Consider the following 24,908-nt stretch of genomic DNA (forward strand, 5'->3'; position numbering starts at 1 on the left):
ACGCATTATACATTGTGCTATAGGACTAGCACAATTCACATAAACACAAGTGTATACCCCAAATCTCTCATCACCAAGTCACGTATATCATGATCGGAAGGAAAGCTCACAGTCTGCATAATTTGCCCAAATACTTTATTTTAAGCTTTACCATGGTCTGCCAGAGTCTGTCAAGATGTGTAGGTTGGAGCCATAGAAATATAGGTCTGAAAATGGGTTGGTCCAAAATTAATGCTTATTTCACCCTAAATGTAATAATCTTATTGTTTATCCAATATACTTTCATTAAAAATTCCCTATGGGGCCTGGTCTCTGCTTTTCCTGCTCGCTGGGTTGGCTCCTTACATTGTGCACTGACAGTGCGCTCCCTTGACGGTTTGTCACCTCCCATCAGAGCTTGTGAGCGAGCGCACCATCACTGTGCAATCAAAAGAATATTATACTGTGACAAGATCCTACTAATCAGATGTCCGAGTTGACAACCCACACATTATCAGTAGAGCAGGGACTAGCCCAGCCGCTGAAGTGGACATCACTAGAGAAGCTTTGTTTTACGGTGAGGGCAGAGGCTGCAGCAGTGAAAAAAAATAAAATAAATAAATAGTAGAGGGAAAGGTAGGGAATTTTTTAAATAAGTATATTAGAAAAGTAATTTGATTATTACATTAGACATTTAGGATTAAACCAGTTTTAGTTTCAGACCATCCATATAAGAACACATTTAGAGGTGGCAGGTTGGTTGCAATAGTAACAGTTTCCAATATACCCAAATGTTTTTTTTACACTGTAAAGGCTGTGTTCACACATTGCGTTTTTGCGTCATTTTTTTTTTCTGCATGCAAAGCCTGCTGTCTTGGCAGTAAGGAAGCTGCTTACAAAAGGAAGGTTTTGCTGAATTTGTGTTGCATTTTTATTGTCTCATGTTAGTTAGTTTAATAAGAGTTCTTTAAACTGCAGATTTGAATGATGTAATCAGTTTCCAAATATACAGCATGTCCATTACGTATATATATATATATATATATATATATATATATATATATTTTTTTTTTATTTTTTTTTGCATTTTCCCAGCAGATTTTGGATTGCAAACAGAAAAGGAAGCATCGATGGCATGCAACATTTGGATTTTACTACAGTCTTTGCAGTGCATCTAATGGTCTAAAGCCTAGAAATATCACCTACTAAATGTCGAGATCAGAAACGGGGCACAAGTGATCTATTATGGTAAGATCGGAATGACCGACATCCTACAGAGCGGATAGCAAAGCTTTTATTTGTCCGGCTTTCTACCCTGTATTTACTGGGGATATAAGTAACCGAGCGGATTGGTGATTGTCTGCACACTATAGCGGTAACCTGAGAACATATTGCTGGGGACGTATCGCCTTTACATAGAATGGCTCCTACATGCACATGCAGGATTAGCTCGTTACCAGATCTGAGAGAGATGACAACATGGCTGCAGAGACCGGGTACCATTGGGTTCCTTCATTGCCTTCTCTCCGGGAGCATAGCCTTACATTAGAGCACATTTCATATGCTGTACAACCACAAAATATATCACATTTTGCCTCATTTTACTATACACAAAACACATCTGATGACATTAGCTTATGCTAGGCATGTATGCTATAAGGGGTCATTTATATACCCAAATAAATATATATTTAAAGGGAACCCGTCTCCTGAAAAAAAAAATGCTAGTAACCTGCAGATATGGGGTTAATCTATAGGTTAATAACATTGTAAAGCTGCCCAGCTCTGGCACTTCGAGCCCCTGTCAGGAGGAAAATAACTTAATTCCCTAAGCAGCATTCCGGTTTGTTATGGGGGCGGCACAGGTGGTCTACGCTCTGTCCATAGAAAACGGTGGCTGTAACTGTGCCTCCAGCACCGACCGACAGCTCGCTTACCATTAGGGCCGGCTGTCAATCATTGGCGGGGGTGCAGTTACAGCCATAATTCTCTATACAAAGGGCGGTAACTGCACCAGCGCCACCCCCGTGACTTTAACCGGAATTCTGCTGTGGGGAAATAGTTAATTTCCTCACGGCAGCGTGGGTCTAAGAGCCGGCACTGGGCAGGTTCACAACACCATTAACCTGCAGATTAGCCTTGTATCTGCAAATAGCATTTTTTCAGGCAACAGGTTCCCTTTAAAGGAGTTACCACCAATCAACAAATCATCACCTATTAAACAGGCGATACATTTTTAGATTTGTTTTTATTATGAGCCTGAGAACTAACAGGCAGATAGTTGCTAACTACCTGCCTGTAGTGACCGGTGCGGATCTCTGCTGGCACAGACCGCTCCTGAAGCCTACACTGACAGAGTAGCGGCTTTCTCTTCTGCTCTGCTGACGCGGCATGGCTACCGGTGTCATGCTGATTGACTGCCGGCTCCACACTGCCTAGGGAGCAAATAGTGCTAAACTCTGCAGTGAGTTATTACTCTTTGATTCCTTCTCAAAATTACAGCGATATCAAACTTGTCTAAATTTTGTTTACATCTAAAAGTGATAAACAAAAAGGTTTTGATTTGTATCATTTCACAACGTGTAACTTTTTTTTGTGCATGGCACCTACATTTTTAGTTGATATCAATTTAGTGTACACAATGTTTTGATTGCTTTTTACTTTTTTTTTTTTTTAAAGGGATGTCAGGCACCAAAATAAATTGAAATGAGGGGATTTTTTTTTTAAAAAAATCTTTATAGTGTGCTTATAATGGGTTGAATAACTATTTTCATAGATCCAACTTTTATACTGGAGGCTATATCAAATGTTTATTTTTTGCTTTTATTTCTAATTGAGGATGATTGAAATTTCATGTTTTTTAAATTTTTTATTTTTTTTTTTACACTTTAATCCCCTTAAGGGATTAAAACTTGCTTGTACTATATACTGTGATACCACAGTAATGCCGTATATAGGAAAAAAATTACAGTCTGCTATGTGACTCAGCTTGTGGCTGAGCTTCAAAGGAGTATCAAAATGGCAACCATAGTTATCTTCTGGTAACCCACGTTTGCGTCACGGGAAGGCAATGCCTCCATTTAGATGCTGCTGTCCGAGAGCGTGGCATCTCATTGGACAGATGCCGGCTATGTAGCATTGCTAGCATCTACTGAATGAGTGGAGCTCAGCTCCACATTGAAGAACCTTGCTCAGGAGTTTTATCCATGTTCTAAACGCAAGAGGTCAAGTTATTATTATTATTATTATTGTTATAGCGCCATTTATTCCATGGCGCTTTACAAGTGAGGAGGGGTATACATAATAAAAACAAGTACAATAATCTTGAACAATACAAGTCATAACTGGTACAGTAGGAGAGAGGACCCTGCCCGCGAGGGCTCACAATCTACAAGGTACATTTTTTCTTTTGATTGACTCCATACAAAAATTGCTAAAAGAAACCAGTCAACTCAAATTTCCTAATCACAGGCCAAGCAGGACATGAAGTAACAGTAAGCATGACTGGGAAAACCACCATGACTGCGTAGGGCTGTGCCCTACCCCAATGAGCGAAAAAGGGCAGGTACAGCACAGTTATAACATTTTCTCCTTTAACTACTGCCTGCAAATTACGATCAAAGTCAACAGATCCCTTTAAAGGCTGTGTTCCCACGACGAGCATTCATTCCCACTCTGCTTTTTCTTTTTTTTTTTTACACCTCAGCATATAAATTGACCTGCAATGCATGTTTCAAATCCACATGTCAACTTCTCATTTGGGTATGATGAGTTTTATGCACATTTTCCCATAGACTTGCATTAGATGCAAAAAATTCACAAGTAAAAAAAAAAAATGTGCATTTCTGAGGTGAAAATGCAACAAAAAGCCATGTAATCCGCATGTGACTAAATGAATAGCAATGTGACTAAAGCGGTCAAAGCCAAATAACAGGAAGTATGAGAAACAACTCATCTTTGTTAAAACATCATCTACCTATGAGAGACAAGACCTAGACACAAGAGACAACAGAAAGGAACTTAGGCCCCCATTCATCAACAGTGTGAAGAAAGTACATCTTAACCATTGGGCATTTTGGAGTCAAAAACTCCTGAATTATTAAGAGGCGAACACATCTCATCATCGGCTCAAAAGTGGCATGTGCCTCTCCACTAATCTTACTCCAGTCAGGGAATGGAATCAGATTTCTGGAATAAGGTACTGGGCAGCTCGTCATCAATTAGACAAGCTGTGACATCACGCACAGTTTCAGCAGCGCTCGGTGATACTACCGTGAAAATACTCAAAAAGGCGCATAATTTTTGAGCATCTCCGTGTTAAAACAGAATGAATGTCTAAATTTATATATATATATATATATATATATATATATATATATATATATATATATATATATATATACATACATACACACACACACACACACACACAGGCATGCACAAAATAATAAATCAAAAACTGATGCTACAAAAGGACTGAAACAAGAGTTTTAAATCTCCTATTCCAGAGAAACAGAAATATTAAAACATCGTTCAACGGGATGGGAAGGAGACAAATTGTTATCTTGATGTTGCCCGTGATGTTATCATACCAAACGCCTGATGAGGATGATGTAGCACGTGTACTGTACCTGCACTTAGGAGAGGAGTCAGAAGAGTGGCACATGCACCATGATGCCAATGGAAGAACAAATTATTCATGACCTTTGCCCAATGACATCATATCCCTCCCATTTTTATCTGTACCTCTTGATTCACACGATAAAGGCTCCAGTATGATACTGAAATGCATAACCTCAATAAAAGTACCTTCAGGGGTCCCTTGTGATTCTTCTACATCCTGTAGCATTTAGTTATATATATGTATATATTTATTTATTTTATTGAGCTGAGTCTAGGTCATGACATTAGGTAGGTGTCTAATAGATCTGTTCTTGACATACTTTTAGGGTTTTTTTTTTTCAGCTAAAATCTTTAAAAGGAAATACTCTTAACTCTTGATGTGTGCGATATTTACACTGTTCTTTTAATAGGAATAGTGAATATATATATATATATATTTTTTTTTTTTTAAGAAAGGAAAGCAGCACAAAAAAACTTAAAAAAATAGTGGACTTTATTGCCTGAACGGCGTAGCGACGTTTCGGATGCAATATCCTTTCTCAAGGCGAAACGTCGTTCAGGCAATAAAGTCCCCTATTTTTTTCAGTTTCTTTGCGCGGCTTTCCTTTTTTTGATTATATCATTGGAGACCATTGGATTGCTGGTTGGGAGAGCTCTGCATGACATTTGAGGTATTTTTTGGATGCTGTTACAAATTATATACATACATACATACGCACACAACTTTTAGATTAACTATAAACGTGAGTATGACACGACGGTCACCATATACCGACACAGCAGTACCTAGGTTTAGTTTGTAAGACCACGTTTCTTACCAGCTGTTATTTGCAGATATTCTTTTGATGAGTAAATGTGCAAGTCAGTTAGGCCACATCAAGTGCCAATATAATTAAATAGAATCTGTCAGCAGGTTTTTGCTACCTCTTCTGAAAGGAGCACAACGCCAATCCTCAAGAGCTACCAACAGCACATGTTTTCAGGATTTCCTTAGCATTGCACAAGGTGTTGGAATCGTTACCTGTGCAGGTGATTACATTTTCGCCTGTGCAATACTAAGGAAATCCTGAAAACATGCACCGTTGGTTGCCCTTGAGGATTGCTGTAGACAAAGACCCTGACTCCGACGCTATATCACTTAGATTACTGGGTGCAGACGTTCTGGCACAATCAGAGTTCTTAAATTTATCAATGCAGCAGAGCTGAGAAAGGTAACCCCGCCTACACCAGGCTCTATATGTACAATGTCTATAGACAGTGAGCTGCTTATCACAGAAGGGGGCGGAGTAAGACAAGAGCCAGCTAGTCACAGCAATGATAAGGTCCTGGTGATAAATCCTTCAGTCTAAGTAAACAGCCAGACTTGTGACATCATTGAATTCCGTGTTTTAACTCCTATCTCAGGCTGTCCTCAGATACATAGCAAATACCCTGCTGACCGATTCCCTATAAAGAAGCAGTCCTCTTTTTTTTTTCACCTCTTCTTGGGAACAATTCTTACCCAGCATCTATAGTCTAGTTGTGTATTTTATTTCACCCCACTTCAGTTATATCCATACATTTCCCACCTCTTCATTATAAGAAGTTGAGTCACATGATCTGGTCTATCAACACTGCACATACACTAATGTGACAACAAGATATCAGTCTCAGACTTTGTAATTTACAGGAAAATATCCACTAGTGAATCCATCCTGACCATTCTCAGTCATCCACTGCCCACCCAGCTCCACCTTCCTTTCCTTCTGTATGTCCGCCAAAGCAGCTAAAGATATTTAACGGCCTTCATTTTGTATTCTGTTAAAAAATGTATCCTGTCCATGTTTGGTTACTTTTTCTGCTAAATAGGCAGTTTCATGAATCTGACATTTTAATCCTGCTTTAAGACAGTACCGTGGTATATGGTAGGCGAGAGTCTGAAGCTGCATCACAAAGGATACACCGACTCTGTATACACCAGAGGTGTCAAACTGCATTCCTCGAGGGCCGCCAACAGGTCATGTTTTCAGGATTTCCTTAGCATTCCACAAGGTGCTGGAATCATTCTGTGCAGGTGATTAAATTATTACCTGTGCAATACAAGGAAATCCTGAAAACATGACCTGTTGGCGGCCCTCGAGGAATGCAGTTTGACACCTCTGGTATACACCATATGGGGGACAGCAGATCTATGCCACTGATCCGATCGCTGGTAACAATTAGAAGCAAAAGCCATATGATGAGAGCGGCATCATGTGAAATGTAGTCTGCACTAGGGAAGCAAAATCCGAAGGTGAAGAAGTCATCAAGATGGCAGAAAACCCAGATATTGATACATCAACTAAAACAGGAATACACAAAACCTCTACATTATAAAATAATGGTCTGTGCTGCACTACATAGTTACAAGATAGATTAAATGCTTCTTTAGTGACTCTGGGAAAAAAACTTTTTGGATTGCGTCCCAACATTTAACACCAGCAGCAAATTTGTAGATATACCACTGTAATTATGTAGATATTAAAAAAAAACAACAAAAAAAAAAACACTTAACTGAGGAATTACAGTATATCAGGACACACTAGCAGGCGAAGCTCAGATTTATTGCTTGATGTTCATCAGCTTAATGACAAGGTAATAAATATATAATGAATATATTGCTCATAATTCACAAGATGTAAGGAATTGCAATGTGAAGAAATACAGAACAATACAAAATACGTATGAAACAATAATTCTTTCTAACAGGTCATCCTGAAAATAGTTCATCTCTATCTTGTAGCATTCTTTTATAACAACACCTTCTAAGATGACCAAGGAAGTGTAAAGTGAATCTTACAGGTGATCCATGTACAGTCCCTGCTGTACAAGTGTAAAATAACGACTAGTAGAAAAATAAAAGCATGAATGTTTAGAGGATGGATGTCACCACCACTGGTACATGATGTGGCATTCTCTTCCTTAGCTCTGCTGCACACATTGTAAACTGGATAGCTGCGCCAATCCTGCAATCCTGTAATCTAGCCAGAACATTGGATGCCCAGTAGTTGGTCAGCATTACTGTACTGTACTACTTCCAATTTTCACATTATTAGGAGTACGAGAACATTTTGATTGTGACCTCGTTATTGCAACCTTTCAATAGCACTGTACTCTTCATGCCTTCAGGAAAGGGAGCGACACCAATGGTCATTAAAATGGGAGAAGGATGCTGCAAATGTAACAAAACCATTAGCAATGATAATTATGGTAACATCTAGTATATATCAGCATGGCAGTAGTTTGGTGTTCCACTTTAAAAAAAAAAATAATCTCTCTCGCACACCCATAGAACGGTGTCCTTAGTGCAAATACCACGCCATGTAGTGAGTAGGTAAACATTGGCGATTTGGATTTCCTGCATAATACGGAGAAGGGAGAAGGCGAGGAACTTGGAGAATAAAGGAGGAACTCTTCAATGCATCACGTGGGTTTGGTTGGGACCGGAGTGGGTATGTTGGGAGTAGACTGGCGATAGCCACGTTTCCCAGTTTCAGTATAGCCGCTTCTCGTAACTAGAGGGGAAGGAAAAAATGAAGAGACTCGTAAAAATAAATAAACCACAAAATATAGAACACATTAAAATATGTATAAAAGGACCAAACCCCCCCTCCCTTAATCCCCTTCTTCACAAGAAATATAAAAGTTCCCCCCCCAAAAAACAACCAAAATATGTAAAATAATAAGCATAGTTTTTGTTTCAAGAAAACCCCGTCAGCAGGATTTTAGACTTCGGACTAACATCATCACAGTAAAGTACCGGCAATGATTACTTTCATACCTTTTTATTAAGGCAGTATATCTGTCTCTGTTGTATCGCAATCCATCAAATGCTCTTGAAAGTGAGCTTGCCAGGACAGGAGCATGGCCGGCACTTACAGCTCTCTGGCCGCTCTCTTTCTCTCCTCCCAGTGACTGACTCTTCTGTGACCTGCTGCCCGAGATCTCGCACCGGCACCCTCTTTCCTGCGAGTAGTGCATGCACAGATGGAGAGTACGGCACTTGCACTGTCATCAGGGTGTTACTGCCTATGCACTGCACCCAGAATGACTGCACGAGATGTCAGCTGGGGGAGCAGGGCACAGAGGAGAGCGACCTCTCAGGTAGCCGGCACTGGAAGGAAAAAGACAGTCTGGAGAGGTGTAAGTGCAGTTCAAGCCCCTACACTTGTGAGTTAATTTGCATAAGAATTCACTGAGGGATGAGGAGTAGTGATGAGAGAATGTGCTCAGATAAGGTGTTATCTGAGCATGCTCAGGTACTAACAGTGTCTTCGGTGTCCTCGAAAAATATGTTTGAGTTTCCGCGGCTGCATGTCTAGTGGATATTAGGCAATCCCTGCATGTGTTGTGGCTGTCGAACAGCCGTGAGCTATGCAGCTGTGGGGATTCAAACATTTTATGAGCACGCTGCTGAGACTCTTACCACATGAGCATGGTCTGATACCATCTTATCCAATCTTGTTTGCTCATCACTAATTACAGGACAACCAAGACAGGAATTTAGAACATAAAAGGTATGGATGTAATCATTACAGGTAATTCACTGCAATGTCAGTACTTTGGGATCTAAAAACGTGCTGACAGGTTCCCTCATCTGACCATATATTACCAGCACTTCCATATCAACAAACAAGCACATCCAAAACATTCAAGGATTCACAATGCAGCGCAACTTTACTTATCTACCAAGTTAAAGTGGTTTCCCAGTTTTAGAGATGCAGACCGTGAACATTGCCAATCATGGAAAAACACAAGCAGATCAGACATAGTTGTAGCTTATCGATTGACCGCAGTGGTGATGTGAGCTGTCAACGCGAAATCACAGGGTGCAGCTACACTGCTGGAACCAGAGCAGTGGCAGAGAGCCAGTGCTGGACCCAGGGAAGAGGAGCACCATCTACTTTTGCCATTATACACGTCAGGCAGAAATGCACGAAAAAAAAAAAAAAAAGTGTATGCGTTTTTAATCTGCAGATTTTCCACACAAAGCAATTTTTCGGGAAAATTCTGAACATAAAACTCAAGATGTAAGAGAAATTAATATGATGCAGATTTCAACATGCGGTTACACTGCCTGTGGGGGGGAAGGGGCACAGTGGCACGAGATTTCAATAAATTTCATACAGTTGCCTGAAACTGTAAGAAGCTGCGGGTTTTTTTTTTTTTTTGCACAGTGAAAATACATGTCAAAACCTCACTAAAATATCAACTTGGAAACTTAACCTCCAAGCTTTCCCCTCACCCCCAAGTCTACAGCATGTGAACTCCTTCAGTGTTTTTCACCCATTCAAAATTAATAGAAAAAAAAAATGCACACAAAACACGCTATTTTACGTTGTTATTCCTTTGAACACTGCTGTTAATAGCTGCTGAAAAATCTGCTTCAAGTACTAAATGTGTGCACATAGCCTTAAGGTACCGTCACATTAAGAGACGCTGCAGCGATATAGACAACGATGCCGATCGCTGCAGCGTCGCTGTTTGGTCGCTGGAGAGCTGTCACACAGACAGCTCTCCAGCGACCAACGATGCCGAAGTCCCCTGGTAACCAGGGTAAACATCGGGTTACTAAGCGCAGGGCCACGCTTAGTAACCCGATGTTTACCCTGGTTACCAGTGTAACTGTAAAAAAAACCAAACACTACATACTTACATTCCGGTGTCTGTCGCGTTCCCCGGCGTCCGCTTCCCTGCACTGTGTAAGCACCGGCCGTAAAGCAGAGCGGTGACGTCACCGCTGTGCTCTGCGGCCGGCCGGCGCTGACACAGTGCAGGGAAGTGGACGCCGGGGAACGCGACAGACACCGGAATGTAAGTATGTAGTGTTTGGTTTTTTTTACATTTACAATGGTAACCAGGGTAAATATCGGGTTACTAAACGCGGCCCTGCGCTTAGTAACCCGATGTTTACCCTGGTTACCAGTGAAGACATCGCTGGATCGGTGTCACACACACACCGATTCAGCGATGTCAGCGGGAGATCCAGCGACGAAATAAGGTGCTGGCCTTCTAGCTCCGACCAGCGATATCACAGCGGGATCCTGATCGCTGCTGCGTGTCAAACATAACGATATCGCTATCCAGGAAGCTGCAACGTCACGGATCACTATCGTTATCGTTGTTAAGTTGTTCAGTGTGAAGGTACCTTTAGTCTCAGCACTGGCTATTCAATTGCTAATGAACATGCCACTTTCCAGTAGGATGTAAAAAGCCAGTAAATCATCTTGAGATTCTGTTTAGATTTGTTTATTCCTACTTATTTCTGCAGAGGAATAAAGAAAAAGTGATCAAGAGTTGTATGTACCCCAAAATGGTATTAGTGAGTATAGTATGACAACTTGTCCCGCAAAATGAAAGAAAACAAAAACAAAAGACTTTGAACAGTCATCTTATCAACCTTATGAAATAAAAATGAGCAAGCTAAAATTGTACTGAATGGTTTTTAAACAAAAAACAGAACAGTAATTCTGGATTTTTTTAAAATTTTTTTAAATCATTGTACCTGCCAAAAAGTGCAATAAGAACCCCAAAATAAGAACGATAAAAACTACATCTTGTCACGCAAAAAAAGGTCTCATACAGCTCAGTTGACAGAATTATGTTATGACTCATAATATATGAGGACACAAATCAATTTTTTTTCCAACATAGTATAAAATAGATAAAAACTACATTTGGCTTGGCATAATTCTGCTGACCCACAGGGTAAAAGTTAAAGGCTCAGCCAATACGAGTTACTGCCACAGCCTTTCAGGGCTTATATACAGCATTCTATAACGCTGTATATCTGCCGCATCCCGATCCAACTTACAACAGAAGAAAAATAACTTATTATACTCACCTGCGGGGCGGTCCGGTCTGATGGGCATCGCTCTTCTTGGTCCGGTGCCTCCCATCTTCTTACGATCGCCGCCCCCTCCTGCTTGCTTCATGTGGATGACGTGTCCCTATGTCATCCACACAGTCTCTCCTGTATCGCGCTTTTTTCTCTACCCTCAAAAGGGTAGAGAAGTACGCCTGCGCAGGAGCGCGATACGGGGGAGACTGTGTGGATGACATAGGGACGTGTCATCCACACGAAGCAAGCAGGAGGCCATCGCAGGAAGAAGGGAGGCGCCGGACCAAGAAGAGCTACACCCATCGGACCAGACCGCCCCGCAGGCGAGTATAAAAGTTATTTTTCTTCTCTTACAGGTCAGCATGGTATTCACGAGTAACACCAAGAGAAACAAAAAAACACCAGCTCTCAGAGTTACATCAAAGAATAGAAAATGTTATGGCTCCTGGAATGTGAAAATGAAAAGAAATGTGTAGACCATAACACCAACTTAATAGTGGTCGTTTAGGGCTTAATCAACATCAGATAAGTTGGGGTTCGAAAGCTGACATCCAGATCAATCAGCTTATGTAGTCGGCATAGGAAGAGCATATTTTGTCTTCTTAGAGTCAGCCACTTGGTGGCTGCAGACCACATCCAATTTTTAATTTTTTAATTTATTTTTTCAAATTTAACATTTTTCCCTCATTGCATTGTTCTAATAGTGCCAATCCACAAAATTCTCCACCAATTAGTTAAAATATCCCCTTATAACTATCTAAACCAAAAACTGATTTTTCCTAACTGCAATTTTAATAATATCTTGACAAAGCCCAGCACTGTGAAACACGAGTCGAGGTGGCCGTGTGCTCTACCAACCATGTCTCAAGGTATGTATTGCACCCAAATCTCTCCTGTACATATAGCTCAATGTGGACTGATACCATTACAGACTAGAGTGTTTGTCTTCTTGCCTGTCTTTCTATGACTAGATGACACTCCCTTGAGAAAGTAGAGAATTAACATTTGGTACATGTTATTTTAATATGTATTAGTTTGTAATAAAATGTTTGATCTGTTTAATATTACGTACCTTTTTGAGTGGTGCTTTTGGATACTTGGTATCCTTTTATAGGTTGTGTATGCCAGTAACCCACCTTGCTATCAAGTTGATAATGATGGGGAAACTTATTCTTATATATCTATAGCTCCTACAACTATGATGATATGTTTCTTGGATATCTTTATCATTATAGACTAGAGCGTTTGTCTTTCATTTTTTATTACTATATTTGCATTTTAATGTGCATTATGCATATTTATGCTATAGTATATAGTCTGTTAATAATATCATGCTGTAGATTATGGTTTACTTTTATGCCCTTTACTACTAATTGGCAATAGTTGTATAAAACATAGATAACGGATAGTTTTAGGGGGCTTGTATTTGCCTCCCCTTATAGGGGTTCATTTATCTTCACTGTGGATTTAATCTCCTTTTCGCTCCCTATAAATGTGATTTAGTCATTCCTCTCCCTACCATATAGTGTACACATTTTGGATTTATGTAGTATTCATTAATAAACTTTTTTCATATGCCCCCTCGGTGGTCTTTCCTTTTCTCTAACGATTTATTATTAGTATTGCAGTTTTCGGTTTAGATCCTCCTAGTAATGTTTTTTTTTTCCTTGTAAAGTATCCACAAGATCAAAATAACCTTATTAATATTTTTACACACACCAAAATTGGATTTTCCCTATAATTGCATTGCAAAAAAAAAAAAATTATATAAATTATATAGTAATTTATATGCAATTCCATAACAGAGCTAAAAATATTACAATCTGTTCTGCATAAAACAAAGCCTCATCCCACCATGTCATAAAAAAAAATAAAATAATAATAAAAAAAAAAATCAATGAAAAGTGACAAGGTAATGGCAGAAGAGTACGCCTGTCCATGGCCGATGAAAAATTTCTGAAAGATGCACACACCTTTTAAGGAATATGGCATATTGCCCCTCATTAAGGCTGGTGTACAAAACGTCTGTCTTCTTGAATGGGGGGGGGGGGGGGGGGCATAGTATATTTAAGAGGTTGGCCATCTTGTTTGGTCAGTCTGTAAGGAAAACTCATCTGTCTTTGTGTCCATAAAGTCGCTGCGAGTTTAGGAGCAGGAGAGCAGAACATTCACATTCTCCAATTGTAAAACATCTCAAATGGAGAATACTAAGGATATCCTGAAAACATGACCTGCTTGTGGGGTCTTGAGGACTGGAGTTGAGAAACACTGCATTAAACATTCAGAATTTACCTACTAAAAAGGACACTAGAGCCCTTTACTCCCGTGTCATACATGCCATTTATTCCTGCACTCTTCCCGAAAATGAAGATATCGGACTGCCGTGATATATATGATCTTTAAGACTAGGTATATAAAATCATTGCATTCTCTTGTAGGTTTTATCTTGCAGAATACAAGACTGACAAATGCTCCACTACTTACATGGCAGAAATGTGTATCTAGAATGGATGCATGTCCAAAGAGAAAAAAAGAAAATTAAAAGCCGTCTGGTCACTGAGGTGGTTTTAATTTAGCCCATCACCAATAACTAAACAGACAGAATGTCACATGTACAGGAGAATATATGCTAGGACTATGCTTTGTGACCCATGTACAGCAGAGAAACTTAACATGAAAACAAAAGAGAAAAAATTCTCCATGTGTAGTAGTAGTATAGAGCAAATAAAACCAGGGTATTATCAGGACTACTTTGTCATAAATGAGTGCATACTGGAGGAGTAGGTTGGAGACAACAGGTCACGAAGGTCCTGTAGTAAGTACAAGGGACTAATGGTGGCTTATATTGCATATAATTATTTTGACGTATTACACTAACATGTTAAAAGTGATTAATCAGATTGGTGTATGTGACTACTCAACAGAGCCCTGATACAGATCTTAGTCCCTTTTGACACTACTCCATTAATCAACATCTAAAAAGCTCATCAATTAAGCACAATTGTAGGCATGCATCACCCACAGATAGTGAATGGTGAAGTGCGCGGACAACACATCACACTTTAATTGCGAAGTCTGCTGTCAAACGAACAAGGGTTGGCCAGAATGTTGTGTGTCCATACGGACAAGATGTTTAAGGGAATCCCTAAAAATCAGCTTTTCATAACAACGTAAAAAGTTGAGGCTGATGGGACTTCTGCTTCACATCTAGTTGAGTATTACATCATGCAATCAGCTCAAATCATTTCCATTAACTTAACAGGAACTGGAATAACTCATTTACATTGTTGAGGTTGTTAAAGAGGCATTCTATCAATACACATTGGAACTGGTAAAACACACAAGAAACCTGGTGTAGCAGCTTTCTTGATCAGCACCTTACTATTAGGTCACCCATGCAGCCACCACCAAATATATGAAAACCATACATGAATGGATCAGATTGCTTCCTACAAATGTACAATGTAGGGATATAAAACACTACATTTCAATAATCTGAATTAAGCACTTTTAAATTTGAATAACACTAAAAAGCCCGTGTAAATTCATTTTTTGTTTCGTTGGAAGCATCGATAACCCACAACCCCAACTTAAAATGCACTGAGGTTTGATTTAGCCATCCATGTAAGTTTTTTTTTTAAGCGCATATACATGTCTAATTAATCAAGAAATTCTAACAAAAAAAGCACAACCACCACATTAAAGAAAACATCACCAGTAAAACTATAAAAATTACTTACGAGTGGAGACCATGGACACCACCTTCTACTTGGGCAGACATTGTTCTCTTTTCCAGTTTGAGTTCCCCTGAATACATCATGGACCTGCAAAAGGATCAAACCATATAGCTTGTTTAACATATTCATTACTACTTTTATCCCGGCTCTGAAGGGACAAAAGCCCAGCTTGGCTAAAAACCTAGACAAAATTTAGATTGCAGGGTCATTAGCCTGACATAGTATTAAAATAAAATAATTCTTAGCAAAATTGGTAAAAAACAAAAACAAAAAACAAACCCAGCAAAATAGAGCTAGTGTCAAATACTGGACCAAGCTAAGAACACCTTGCATGTCTCACACAGGACAACCACTATTGTGGGGGGTTGGTTCTTTCCCATGTACAATGCTACCAGCTTATGATTGGTCAACCACATGCAGGGGAAGAAGTACATTCCCCAGTGTAAAATCTCTGGTCACGCACCTTTTCAATTTAACAAATTATAATCTAAACTTTTACCCCTTCACCACCTTGGGTTTTTCAATTTCTAAGTTTGTTTTTTTTGCTCACCTTCTTCCCTAAGAAATAACTTTTTTATTTTTCTATCTATATAGCCATGTGAGGGCTTGTTTTTTGCGGGATTAGTGGTAATTTTGAACTACACAACTGGTTTTGCCATATAGTGTACTGGAAAAAAGGAAAAAACAAAGTGCGGTGAAATTGCAAAAAAAAAAGTGCAATTCCACAATTGTTTTTTGTTTTGCTATTTCACCTTGTTCGCAAAATGCTAAAACTGACCTGCCAATAAGATTTTCTAGGTCATTAGTTCGCAGATACCAAACATCAATAGGTTCTTGCACCGAGTTGACGTTTTCATTGACAGTATTTTGGTGCAGATACGAACTTTTGATAGCCCGTTATTGCATTTTAGTGCAATGTTGCGGCGACCAAAAAACAAAACAAAACGTAGTTCTGGCAGTTTAACTTTTTCTCATTACGCGTTTACCGATTGGATTAATTCTTTTTATACATCGATAGATCGGGCGATTCTGAAAGCGGCAATACCAAATGTGTGTATTTTTTCTTCTTCATTGCTTTAATTTGAATGGGACGAATTGGGGAGGGGGGGAGGGGTGATTTGAACTTTTATATTTTTAAACACTTTTTTTTTTTTTACTTGCTTCAACCATCTCCATGGGAGACTGGAGGCTGCGATCATCCGATCGCTTCTGCTATACAGAGCAGGGCTTCAACCTTCTTCTATGTAGCTAAAATGCTCACTTGCTATGAGTGGCAACAGCTGGGCAGCACTCATAGCAATGACAACCATAGGGGTCTGCTGCAACCCATCGGCGACCCTCAGTCGGGTGACTTGGGAACCGATGGGTGGGATTAGTGACGAGCTTCTGGCACAAGCATGGTAAATGCCGCTGTGAGAGATTGACATTATCACACTAAAATCCCATATTGTTCATTACAATCAGACTCATAATGCCTTATTTTGTTGTATGACATTTAACTACAAGCATATTCCATTTACACACACATAGCAGGGTCACAGGAGGCAGGGTTGCTGCTTCAAGAAGCCGGCAGCAGGAGTGGAGAAATGCTAGAGGCGGCCCTGAGCTGGGAGGGTGTATCCTAGAGCTGTGAGCCCTGGGCTCTCTTAAGATGTCAGCACTGAGCACAGTCCTCCTTCCCATTGATTTCTCTGCGGTAGGCTTCGGGATAACGCACATAAGCAGATGCACATCTCCAATATATCATAGTCCGCAGGATATCATAAAGATAAATATCCATTCCGTGATCTAATATAAAGGGAACACTTAAACAACACAATGTAACTCCAAGTCAATCAAACCTCTGTGATATCAACCTGTCCAGTTATGAAGCAACACTGATTGTGATTCAGTTTCTCCTGCTGTTGTGCAAATAGAACAGACAACAGATAGGCAAGACAACCCCCATAATGAGTGGTTCTGCAGGTTATGTGCACAGACCATATCTGTTTTCATCCTTTTCGGGTGTTTTGGTCAAACTTGCATTTGGTCATTGCTCTCACCCCTAGAGGTACAGTAGGAAGCTACAGAAGTTGCTCAGGTAGTGCAGCTCATCCAGGACGGCACATCAATGCGAGCTGTAGAAAGATGGGTAGCTGTGTCTGTCAGCACAGTGTCCAGAGCATGGAGCAGATAGCAGGAAACAGGCCATTACACCAGGAGACGTGGAGAGGGCCATAGGAGGACAACAACCCAGCAGTAGGACCGCTACCTCCTCCTTTGTGCAAGGAGGAACAGGAGAAGTGCCAGAGCCCTGGAAAATGACCTCCAGCAGGCTACTAACATCCATGTGTCTGCTCACACTGTCAGAAACAGACTATGAGGGTGGTATGAGGGCCCGACGTCCACAAGTGGGTGTTGGGCTTACAGTCCAACACCGTGCAGGGAGATAGGCTGATTCGACATTGGCACCCTATGCTCTTCATGGATGAGAGCAGGTTCACAATGAGGTCATAATTTCCTTGTCTTGAGGCATTTCCACTGAAAAATGGATCAGCCTGTAATTTGATTTTCCACTTTGATTTTGAGTATAATTCCAAATCCAAACCTCCATGGGATATTCATTTTGATTTACATTGATCATTTTTATGTATTATTGTTCTCAATGCATTCAACCACGTAATGAATAAATATTTGCAACTGGAATATTTAAAATCCCACATCCTAGATATCACTGAATTAGTGTTCCCTTTCCCTTTATTTTTTGTTTACACACATACGCAAGAAAAAAAAAAAAAAAAAGAAGCTGGCACAAAGTAAAATATCTTGAATGAAAACAAAAAGAACTACATACCGTAAGATAGAAAGACTTTTGGCCCCTATGTCTTGACAGCCATGTTGAATTCCAGCAATTAGGTATGGTGCAAATTTATGGATGGATCCTTTGTCCTGAATTGAGCCAGACACGCCTTGTGCCACTTTTACTTTGTCCCCTTCACTATTACAAAATATATAAACAATTCAGCATTATAAAAATCAGAAACAAATTTAGATGCTATATTGCCATCACCGATAACAGTTATGCAACAATGATGATTTCTACTAATCTAAAGTGTAACATGATTAGAATAGTGAGGCGTGCGGACGGCACCAGGCTGTATCGACACAAGCGTTTTTCTTTATCACCAAAGTTCATTGGTCTCAAATATTCAATAAAATGCAGGCATCAGAGGGGGTGCTCAACATGAAAATAGCAACAAATGTCCATAGAAATTGAAAAGAAATGTGGCACTCACCCCAAGGCACTGCTGAATTAGTATCCTTTATTCATCTTTAAAATGGAACAAACGTCATACGGAGAGGCGGCTGGGAACGGGGAACGGTGTGAGGAGGAGAGGAAAAGGACGACGGCCGTTTCGCGCCGATGCGCTTCCACGGGTCCACGAGCACACACTTAAAAACGTCATATCCTTTATAGGAGTTTAAATGACGCTGATTTTCACAGATGTGAGATAAAAACACAAAATAAAAGTTATGTGCACACAATAGTACTGATGAGCCACGTTAATTAATAACAATAGAAGGCATATAACTAGAGAAAACAAATAGTAGTATTATTTTTATAAAAAGACCGACATGTCCAATTTGTCATTTAACCCTAAAGGTCCCTGTGCGTTGGTTTCCAATATCCACCTTGCTTCATGTTGCAAGAGGATTTTATTACGATCCCCGCCCTGCAGGGGACTTTTAACCATTTCTAGGCCCGCAAAACGTAGTGTATTTGGATTAGCATTATGTTGATCACGTATATGCTTAATGAAGCGAGGACATCCTTTGCCAGAAATGACAGAGGTATAATGTTCCTTGAATCTAGTGACCATCGGGCGTATCGTTTTACCGACGTAGTAGAACCGGCATGGACAGAGGATAACATACACGACATATTGGGTTTTACACGTAATAAGTTGTTGGACATTATGACAGACCGGACCTAAATGGATAGGATTTTCCACATATCTTAAACTGCAAAATTTGCAGTTCCCACATTTATAATTCCCTATTGGTTGGGCTTTTGTGAGCCAATTATTTACCGACGGGGAAAATCTATTTTTGACTATTAGGTCACCTAAGTTTCTCGTACGTTTGTACCCAAATCTTGGTCTATTGGTGACTAGAGCCGCCAACTCCCTGTCATTTTGTAATATATGCCAATTCTTATTTATAGCTGCGTGTACTTCCCTGTCCATGGGACTATGTGTAAAGGTAAATGTAAACATTTACATTTAGCCCAACCAATAGGGAATTATAAATGTGGGAACTGCAAATTTTGCAGTTTAAGATATGTGGAAAATCCCATCCATTTAGGTCCGGTCTGTCATAATGTCCAACAACTTATTACGTGTAAAACCCAATATGTCGTGTATGTTATCCTCTGTCCATGCCGGTTCTACTACGTCGGTAAAACGATACGCCCGATGGTCACTAGATTCAAGGAACATTATACCTCTCTCATTTCTGGCAAAGGATGTCCTCGCTTCATTAAGCATATACGTGATCAACATAATGCTAATCCAAATACACTACGTTTTGCGGGCCTAGAAATGGTTAAAAGTCCCCTGCAGGGCGGGGATCGTAATAAAATCCTCTTGCAACATGAAGCAAGGTGGATATTGGAAACCAACGCACAGGGACCTTTAGGGTTAAATGACAAATTGGACATGTCGGTCTTTTTATAAAAATAATACTACTATTTGTTTTCTCTAGTTATATGCCTTCTATTGTTATTAATTAACGTGGCTCATCAGTACTATTGTGTGCACATAACTTTTATTTTGTGTTTTTATCTCACATCTGTGAAAATCAGCGTCATTTAAACTCCTATAAAGGATATGACGTTTTTAAGTGTGTGCTCGTGGACCCGTGGAAGCGCATCGGCGCGAAACGGCCGTCGTCCTTTTCCTCTCCTCCTCACACCGTTCCCCGTTCCCAGCCGCCTCTCCGAATGACGTTTGTTCCATTTTAAAGATGAATAAAGGATACTAATTCAGCAGTGCCTTGGGGTGAGTGCCACATTTCTTTTCAATTTCTGTAACATGATTAGTCTTTAGTTTGTCTACAGCTGCTCGGACATTTGATACCAGTCGTCGGAAAGATCGCTCGGCCCACAGCCATTTCTCCCGATTCTCACATATGTAGGGAAGCTGGGCTGAGAGCTCCCGTGTTGTCTAGGAGGGTGTGATATATGTGATGCAGTAACCCCTGTAACAGGTAGGGGGCGCTGCATGGTCTCCCCGGGATCTGCACGGAGTTGTATTGAGGCCGTGAGAATTGACCTGCAGTGATGTCAGGATCACGTGACCAGTCCATGTGATCCATTACTGTGGGTGTGGTTACAGGTACATAACGTGACCAGAGTGTGGGTCACATGTTCCTGTGTGGTTCCAGTGTTTGGACCTGAAGGGTCCAAGTGCAAAATCCCTGAGGGAGTTTGAGGGCTCGGTGTGTTCCTGTGTTGGAAGCCTGAGAGGAGGCTTCCTGGAAAGCACCTGCTGGCGTGGGAGGTCCTAGTAGGAGGACCGGATCCCGGAGCAGTGCACAGTGGAACTGGGGAAGCTGGAGTCCTTCGGTGAGGTCTGGACTGACTACTGTATGCCGGACAGGCAAGTTGGGGATCCCTGTTAGGCTACGTTCACATTTGCGGTCAGCGCCGCAGCGTCGGGCGCCGCATGCGTCATGCGCCCCTATATTTAACATGGGGGCGCATGGACATGCGTTGTGCTGCGTTTTGCGCCGCATGGCCGCAAGCGTTGGACGCAAGAAACGCTTCAAGTTGCATTTTTTTTGTGTCCAACTTTCGGCCAAAAAGGACGCATGCGGCGCAAAACGCAGCGTTTTGCCGCGTTTTTGTTTGCGTTGTGCGCTGCGGCGCCGACGCTGCGGCGCACAACGCAAATGTGAACGTAGCCTTAGGCAGCTTACCCAGAAGAGTGTTAACGGAGTCTGGGGAAGCTGGAGTCCTTCGGTGAGGTCTGGACTGACTAGTGCGTGCCGGCCAGGCAAGTTGGTGATCCCTGTAAGGCAGCTTACCCGGAGGTGTGGACTGGCGAGGAGTCAGCAGGTGGAGCCGGAGCTCCCGTCAGGTATCGTACAGGCCGGTAGTGCTTGTGAAGTTCTATGAACTATGTGGTCTCCCTTGGGAACTGGTTAAGGGAGGACCAGCGTGTTAGTGGCCGTGAGGCAAAGCCGTACACTGAAGTGTTAGAAGCTGCAAGTAAATATCACCAGTTGGTGCCTGTTGTGTTTCATGTTATGAACTGTGCGTAACCCGGTTTATGAGGCTTAATAAACCGCATGGACTGCTTTGTTTTATAAACCCGTGCCCGTGTGCTTGAATATCGCGGCCAAGTGAGTGTCCCCCAACACTCTCAGTAAGAGAAACCTTACAATTGGTGGAGAATTTTGGCAACAATCCCGCTAGCACACGTGGAGTTAATTGCTGTGGCAGAGCCACGAAGGTGACAAGCGTCTAGCGGTAACTCGGCGGGGTTACGAAAGTGACAAGCGTCTGCTGTGACTCGGCGGGGTCACGAAGGTGACAAGCGGCAGCGGTGGAGCCGTGCAGAGCCGTGTGGAGAGTAGCCGTGGTTGCAGCGAGAGGGTCCACAGCAGGCGGAGCTGTAGTGGCTTGTGGTTGGCAGCACCTGGAGGTGCCGGTTGTGTGTGACTGCAGCGGAAGCTGTGGCGGTACCAGCAGGAGCTGGTGAAGTGACAGAAAAAAAAAATAAAAAAATTTTTTTTTCTCTTTTTGTGCAGACTCTTAAAGGGCCAGTACAAGCCCAGAGACATTGGGGTGTACTGTGTGAACTGGGGCCTGAGTGCCGTGGGGGAGTCCACGGGGTGTATCCCAGGGAGGGGATTATCCCTAATAGTGAGCGGTGGCCCAAACAGGGATGGTTGCCCAAAAGGGGGCGGAGACCCAAAAAGGGGCGGTAAACCGAATAGGGGTAATGGCCCAAAAAGGGGTGGAATCCCGAAGGGGGGCTGAATCTCGAACCGGGGTGGTATCAAAAAGCGGAGCACTTGCCCAGAAAGGGGGCGGAGCCAAAAAAGGGGCGGCAATCAGTGAGGTGTCACGACTGTGTCCTTGGCTGGATGGAAAGTGTGTGCAAGGGTTGATAGACCCGGGGAGAGAAGCGTCTGTGCTGAGAACCCGTCCAGGAGATTCTGTGTCACCTGGCGACACTGAATATCTCCAGGTAGCCACTATCTACATTGTCGCAGCGGAGGTTTCCACATACCATGAGGTGGTTGTAGACCCGATCTTGCCGTATCCTATGGTAATAGGACAAGATTTGGTAGCACTGTGGGAAAAGGCTGAAGTGTTTGTGGATATAATGTGGATGTCAGTTAGTAATGTTGAAAAGGCAGGCCTGACCAGAGGGAAAGGTGCGACTGTCCAACTAACTGACCTGACGTCACCTGGAGTGTGCCACAATACGACTGATAGTGGTCTGCTGGATAAAACACGTGGAGCTGACACCCAGACAGAGAGTGACTTGCAGGGTCATCAGACTGTGGGGTGTGACACAGATTCAGGGGGTGACTGTGATAAATCATGGCCAGTAACAAGCGCATATGCCCTGGTGACAGGTGGAGGACGGGGTCCAGGACCTGTGGTAACGGGTGGAGGACAGGGTCCAGGACCTGTGGTAACGGGTGGAGGACGGGGTCCAGGACCTGTGGTAACGGGTGGAGGACGGGGTCCAGGACCTATGGTGACAGGTGAAGGACGGGGTCCAGGACCTGTGCTGACGGGTGGAGGACGGGGTCCAGGACCTGTGCTGACGGGTGGAGGACGGGGTCCAGGACCTATGGTGACAGGTGGAGGACGGGGTCCAGGACCTGTGCTGACGGGTGGAGGACGGGGTCCAGGACCTGTGGTGACGATTGGTGGCGACTCCCATTCAGACGGTGACGCCAGTGGAAAAGAGTGTAATAAGGTTGACTCAGGCAATTCTTCCTCCCGTCGACGGAGACGTAAAAGAGCCAAAGGGGCTGAACCCGTTGCTCCGTGTGGGGAATTGACGGAAGATGCTGAGGACCTGGGGTGTATGAAGAACTCTGAAGTCCCAGGGAAAAAGGGACGAACCTAATGACGTCACCGCTGAGACCCAAGAGAGGGCCGACCCTGACAGTGCAGAGTCGGAGGGTGCGGAAGTGGAGGAGGCCACCAGGGAGATGGTGCCGGAAGTGAATACCTCCTCAAGTGATGGATGTTTCACCAATCCGGAGGATGGGAGAAGCGAGATGGAATTGGTTATAGAGACGGTGAACGACCATGTCGAACAAGAAAGGGTCCTGAAACAAGCGGCTGAGCGCAGAGTGGATGAGCTGGAGAAGGAAGTCTCGGAGCTCAGAGGCCACCTGTTCAGGTGGCAAAGTGTGTATCAGACCCTAAAGGAAGACATTGTAGTGCTTAGAGAAGCACTAAAAGGCCCTCTACAAGGAAAAGAGGTGGTGGTCGCAGACTTCTCGTGCCAGTACCAGAGTGGTAATGAGAGTAAAGCTGAAGAGGAGTTGGCGCTAAAAGCAGAACAAGATGGTCACCCGGTTGTGACAGGTGTCTTGATGGAAAGGTCCATGGCAAGGCAGGAGCCATCTGTTCTTGAAGGAAGTGAGACTCCGCTCTTCAAGTGCGTGATAGATGTACCCGTAGAGGCGCAAGATGCATGTACCCGCGAGGGTGTGCATGAGGCCTTTAAAAAGGCAGTGGAAGCGTGTAGTGTGCACTGGGCACTGGAGACGAAACAGTTGGTGGTACTGTCTACTAAGGAAGTCACAGTGAAGAGGGTGGCTGTCCTGAGGGACATGCACCTACGGTGCCTCTGCACGAAACAGAGGGTCCTGTTGGGGAATGGTGAGGCCACTCGTTGTTTGGAGCAAGCCAGGAAAGCTCAAAGTCGTCTGGGTTTGGTGGAGGACACAGTCCAAGTGCCCAGAGCTCTGGTAGCGAAGCTCACTGGCTGATTTGGAAAAGCGATGCAGGAGATGGTGGATGTGTCCGGTGTGAAGAGACTGAGGATTCCGGCTGAAGACAAGGCCCAGGTGGGTGAAGATGGAATGGTGTCATTCCTGGTTGTCGGGTCCAAGGAGAGTCTAGCGAATATCCGGATGCTCCTGAAGTATCGCGTGGCCTACCTGAGAGAAATAGAGCAGCTGAGACTGTACAGACGGCAGGTCAATAAACAGCTGCAGAACACAAGGTGGCAGCCGCCTTCTTCCCAACGAAAAGGAAACAAAAAGGACATGTACAGTAGTAGACGTAGTGATGGAGGGTCAGACTCTGATCAGTTGCTAGTCTCGACTGTAAGTGGGACTAATGTCCGTACCAACCGTGGGTGGCGACCCTGGAGAGAAAGGTCGAGTAAAAAGACAAACTTGACTAAAGGTTTGGTGTCACGGACAGACTGTAACTTAAGGGCCAAACCTCAAGGCCTACATGTTGACCGCTGGGGGCGGGGTAAACTCAACAACTGGATGGGTCTGTGTGATGCTCAAAACCGACTGAGACGGTTCTCTCGACAGGAAGGGCAAGCAAACATGCATGACATATCCCGTGATCCCACGTGTATGACAGGTGTTCAACCCTACAGGTGTGAACAGAGGGGGAGGATATGTGATATATGTGATGCAGTAACCCCTGTAACAGGTAGGGGGCGCTGCATGGTCTC

At 42.7% G+C, this 24,908-nt stretch overlaps 1 protein-coding gene across 7 annotated transcripts in view; it reads right to left on the bottom strand.

Moving 5' to 3' along the window:
• Window positions 1-7,163: 7,163 nt before the first annotated feature.
• IMPDH1 (inosine monophosphate dehydrogenase 1) overlaps window positions 7,164-24,908 on the bottom strand; it is a 233,617-nt gene continuing 215,872 nt past the window's right edge. For 4 of the 7 annotated variants that reach the window (XM_077264356.1, XM_077264358.1, XM_077264359.1 and 1 more), the window contains exons 13-16: window positions 18,032-18,175; window positions 15,202-15,285; window positions 13,946-13,962; window positions 7,164-8,135 (exon numbers count right to left, since the gene is read on the bottom strand). In XM_077264356.1, the coding sequence (XP_077120471.1) occupies window positions 8,044-8,135; window positions 13,946-13,962; window positions 15,202-15,285; window positions 18,032-18,175 (337 nt within the window). In that variant the 3' untranslated portion in view covers window positions 7,164-8,043. The remainder of the gene's footprint in view (window positions 8,136-13,945; window positions 13,963-15,201; window positions 15,286-18,031; window positions 18,176-24,908) is intronic. The other 3 variants (XM_077264357.1, XM_077264361.1, XM_077264362.1) reach the window with 1 other exon arrangement.

The sequence above is a fragment of the Ranitomeya variabilis genome, chromosome 5, assembly GCF_051348905.1.
Source record: "Ranitomeya variabilis isolate aRanVar5 chromosome 5, aRanVar5.hap1, whole genome shotgun sequence".
Taxonomy (NCBI): domain Eukaryota; kingdom Metazoa; phylum Chordata; class Amphibia; order Anura; family Dendrobatidae; genus Ranitomeya; species Ranitomeya variabilis.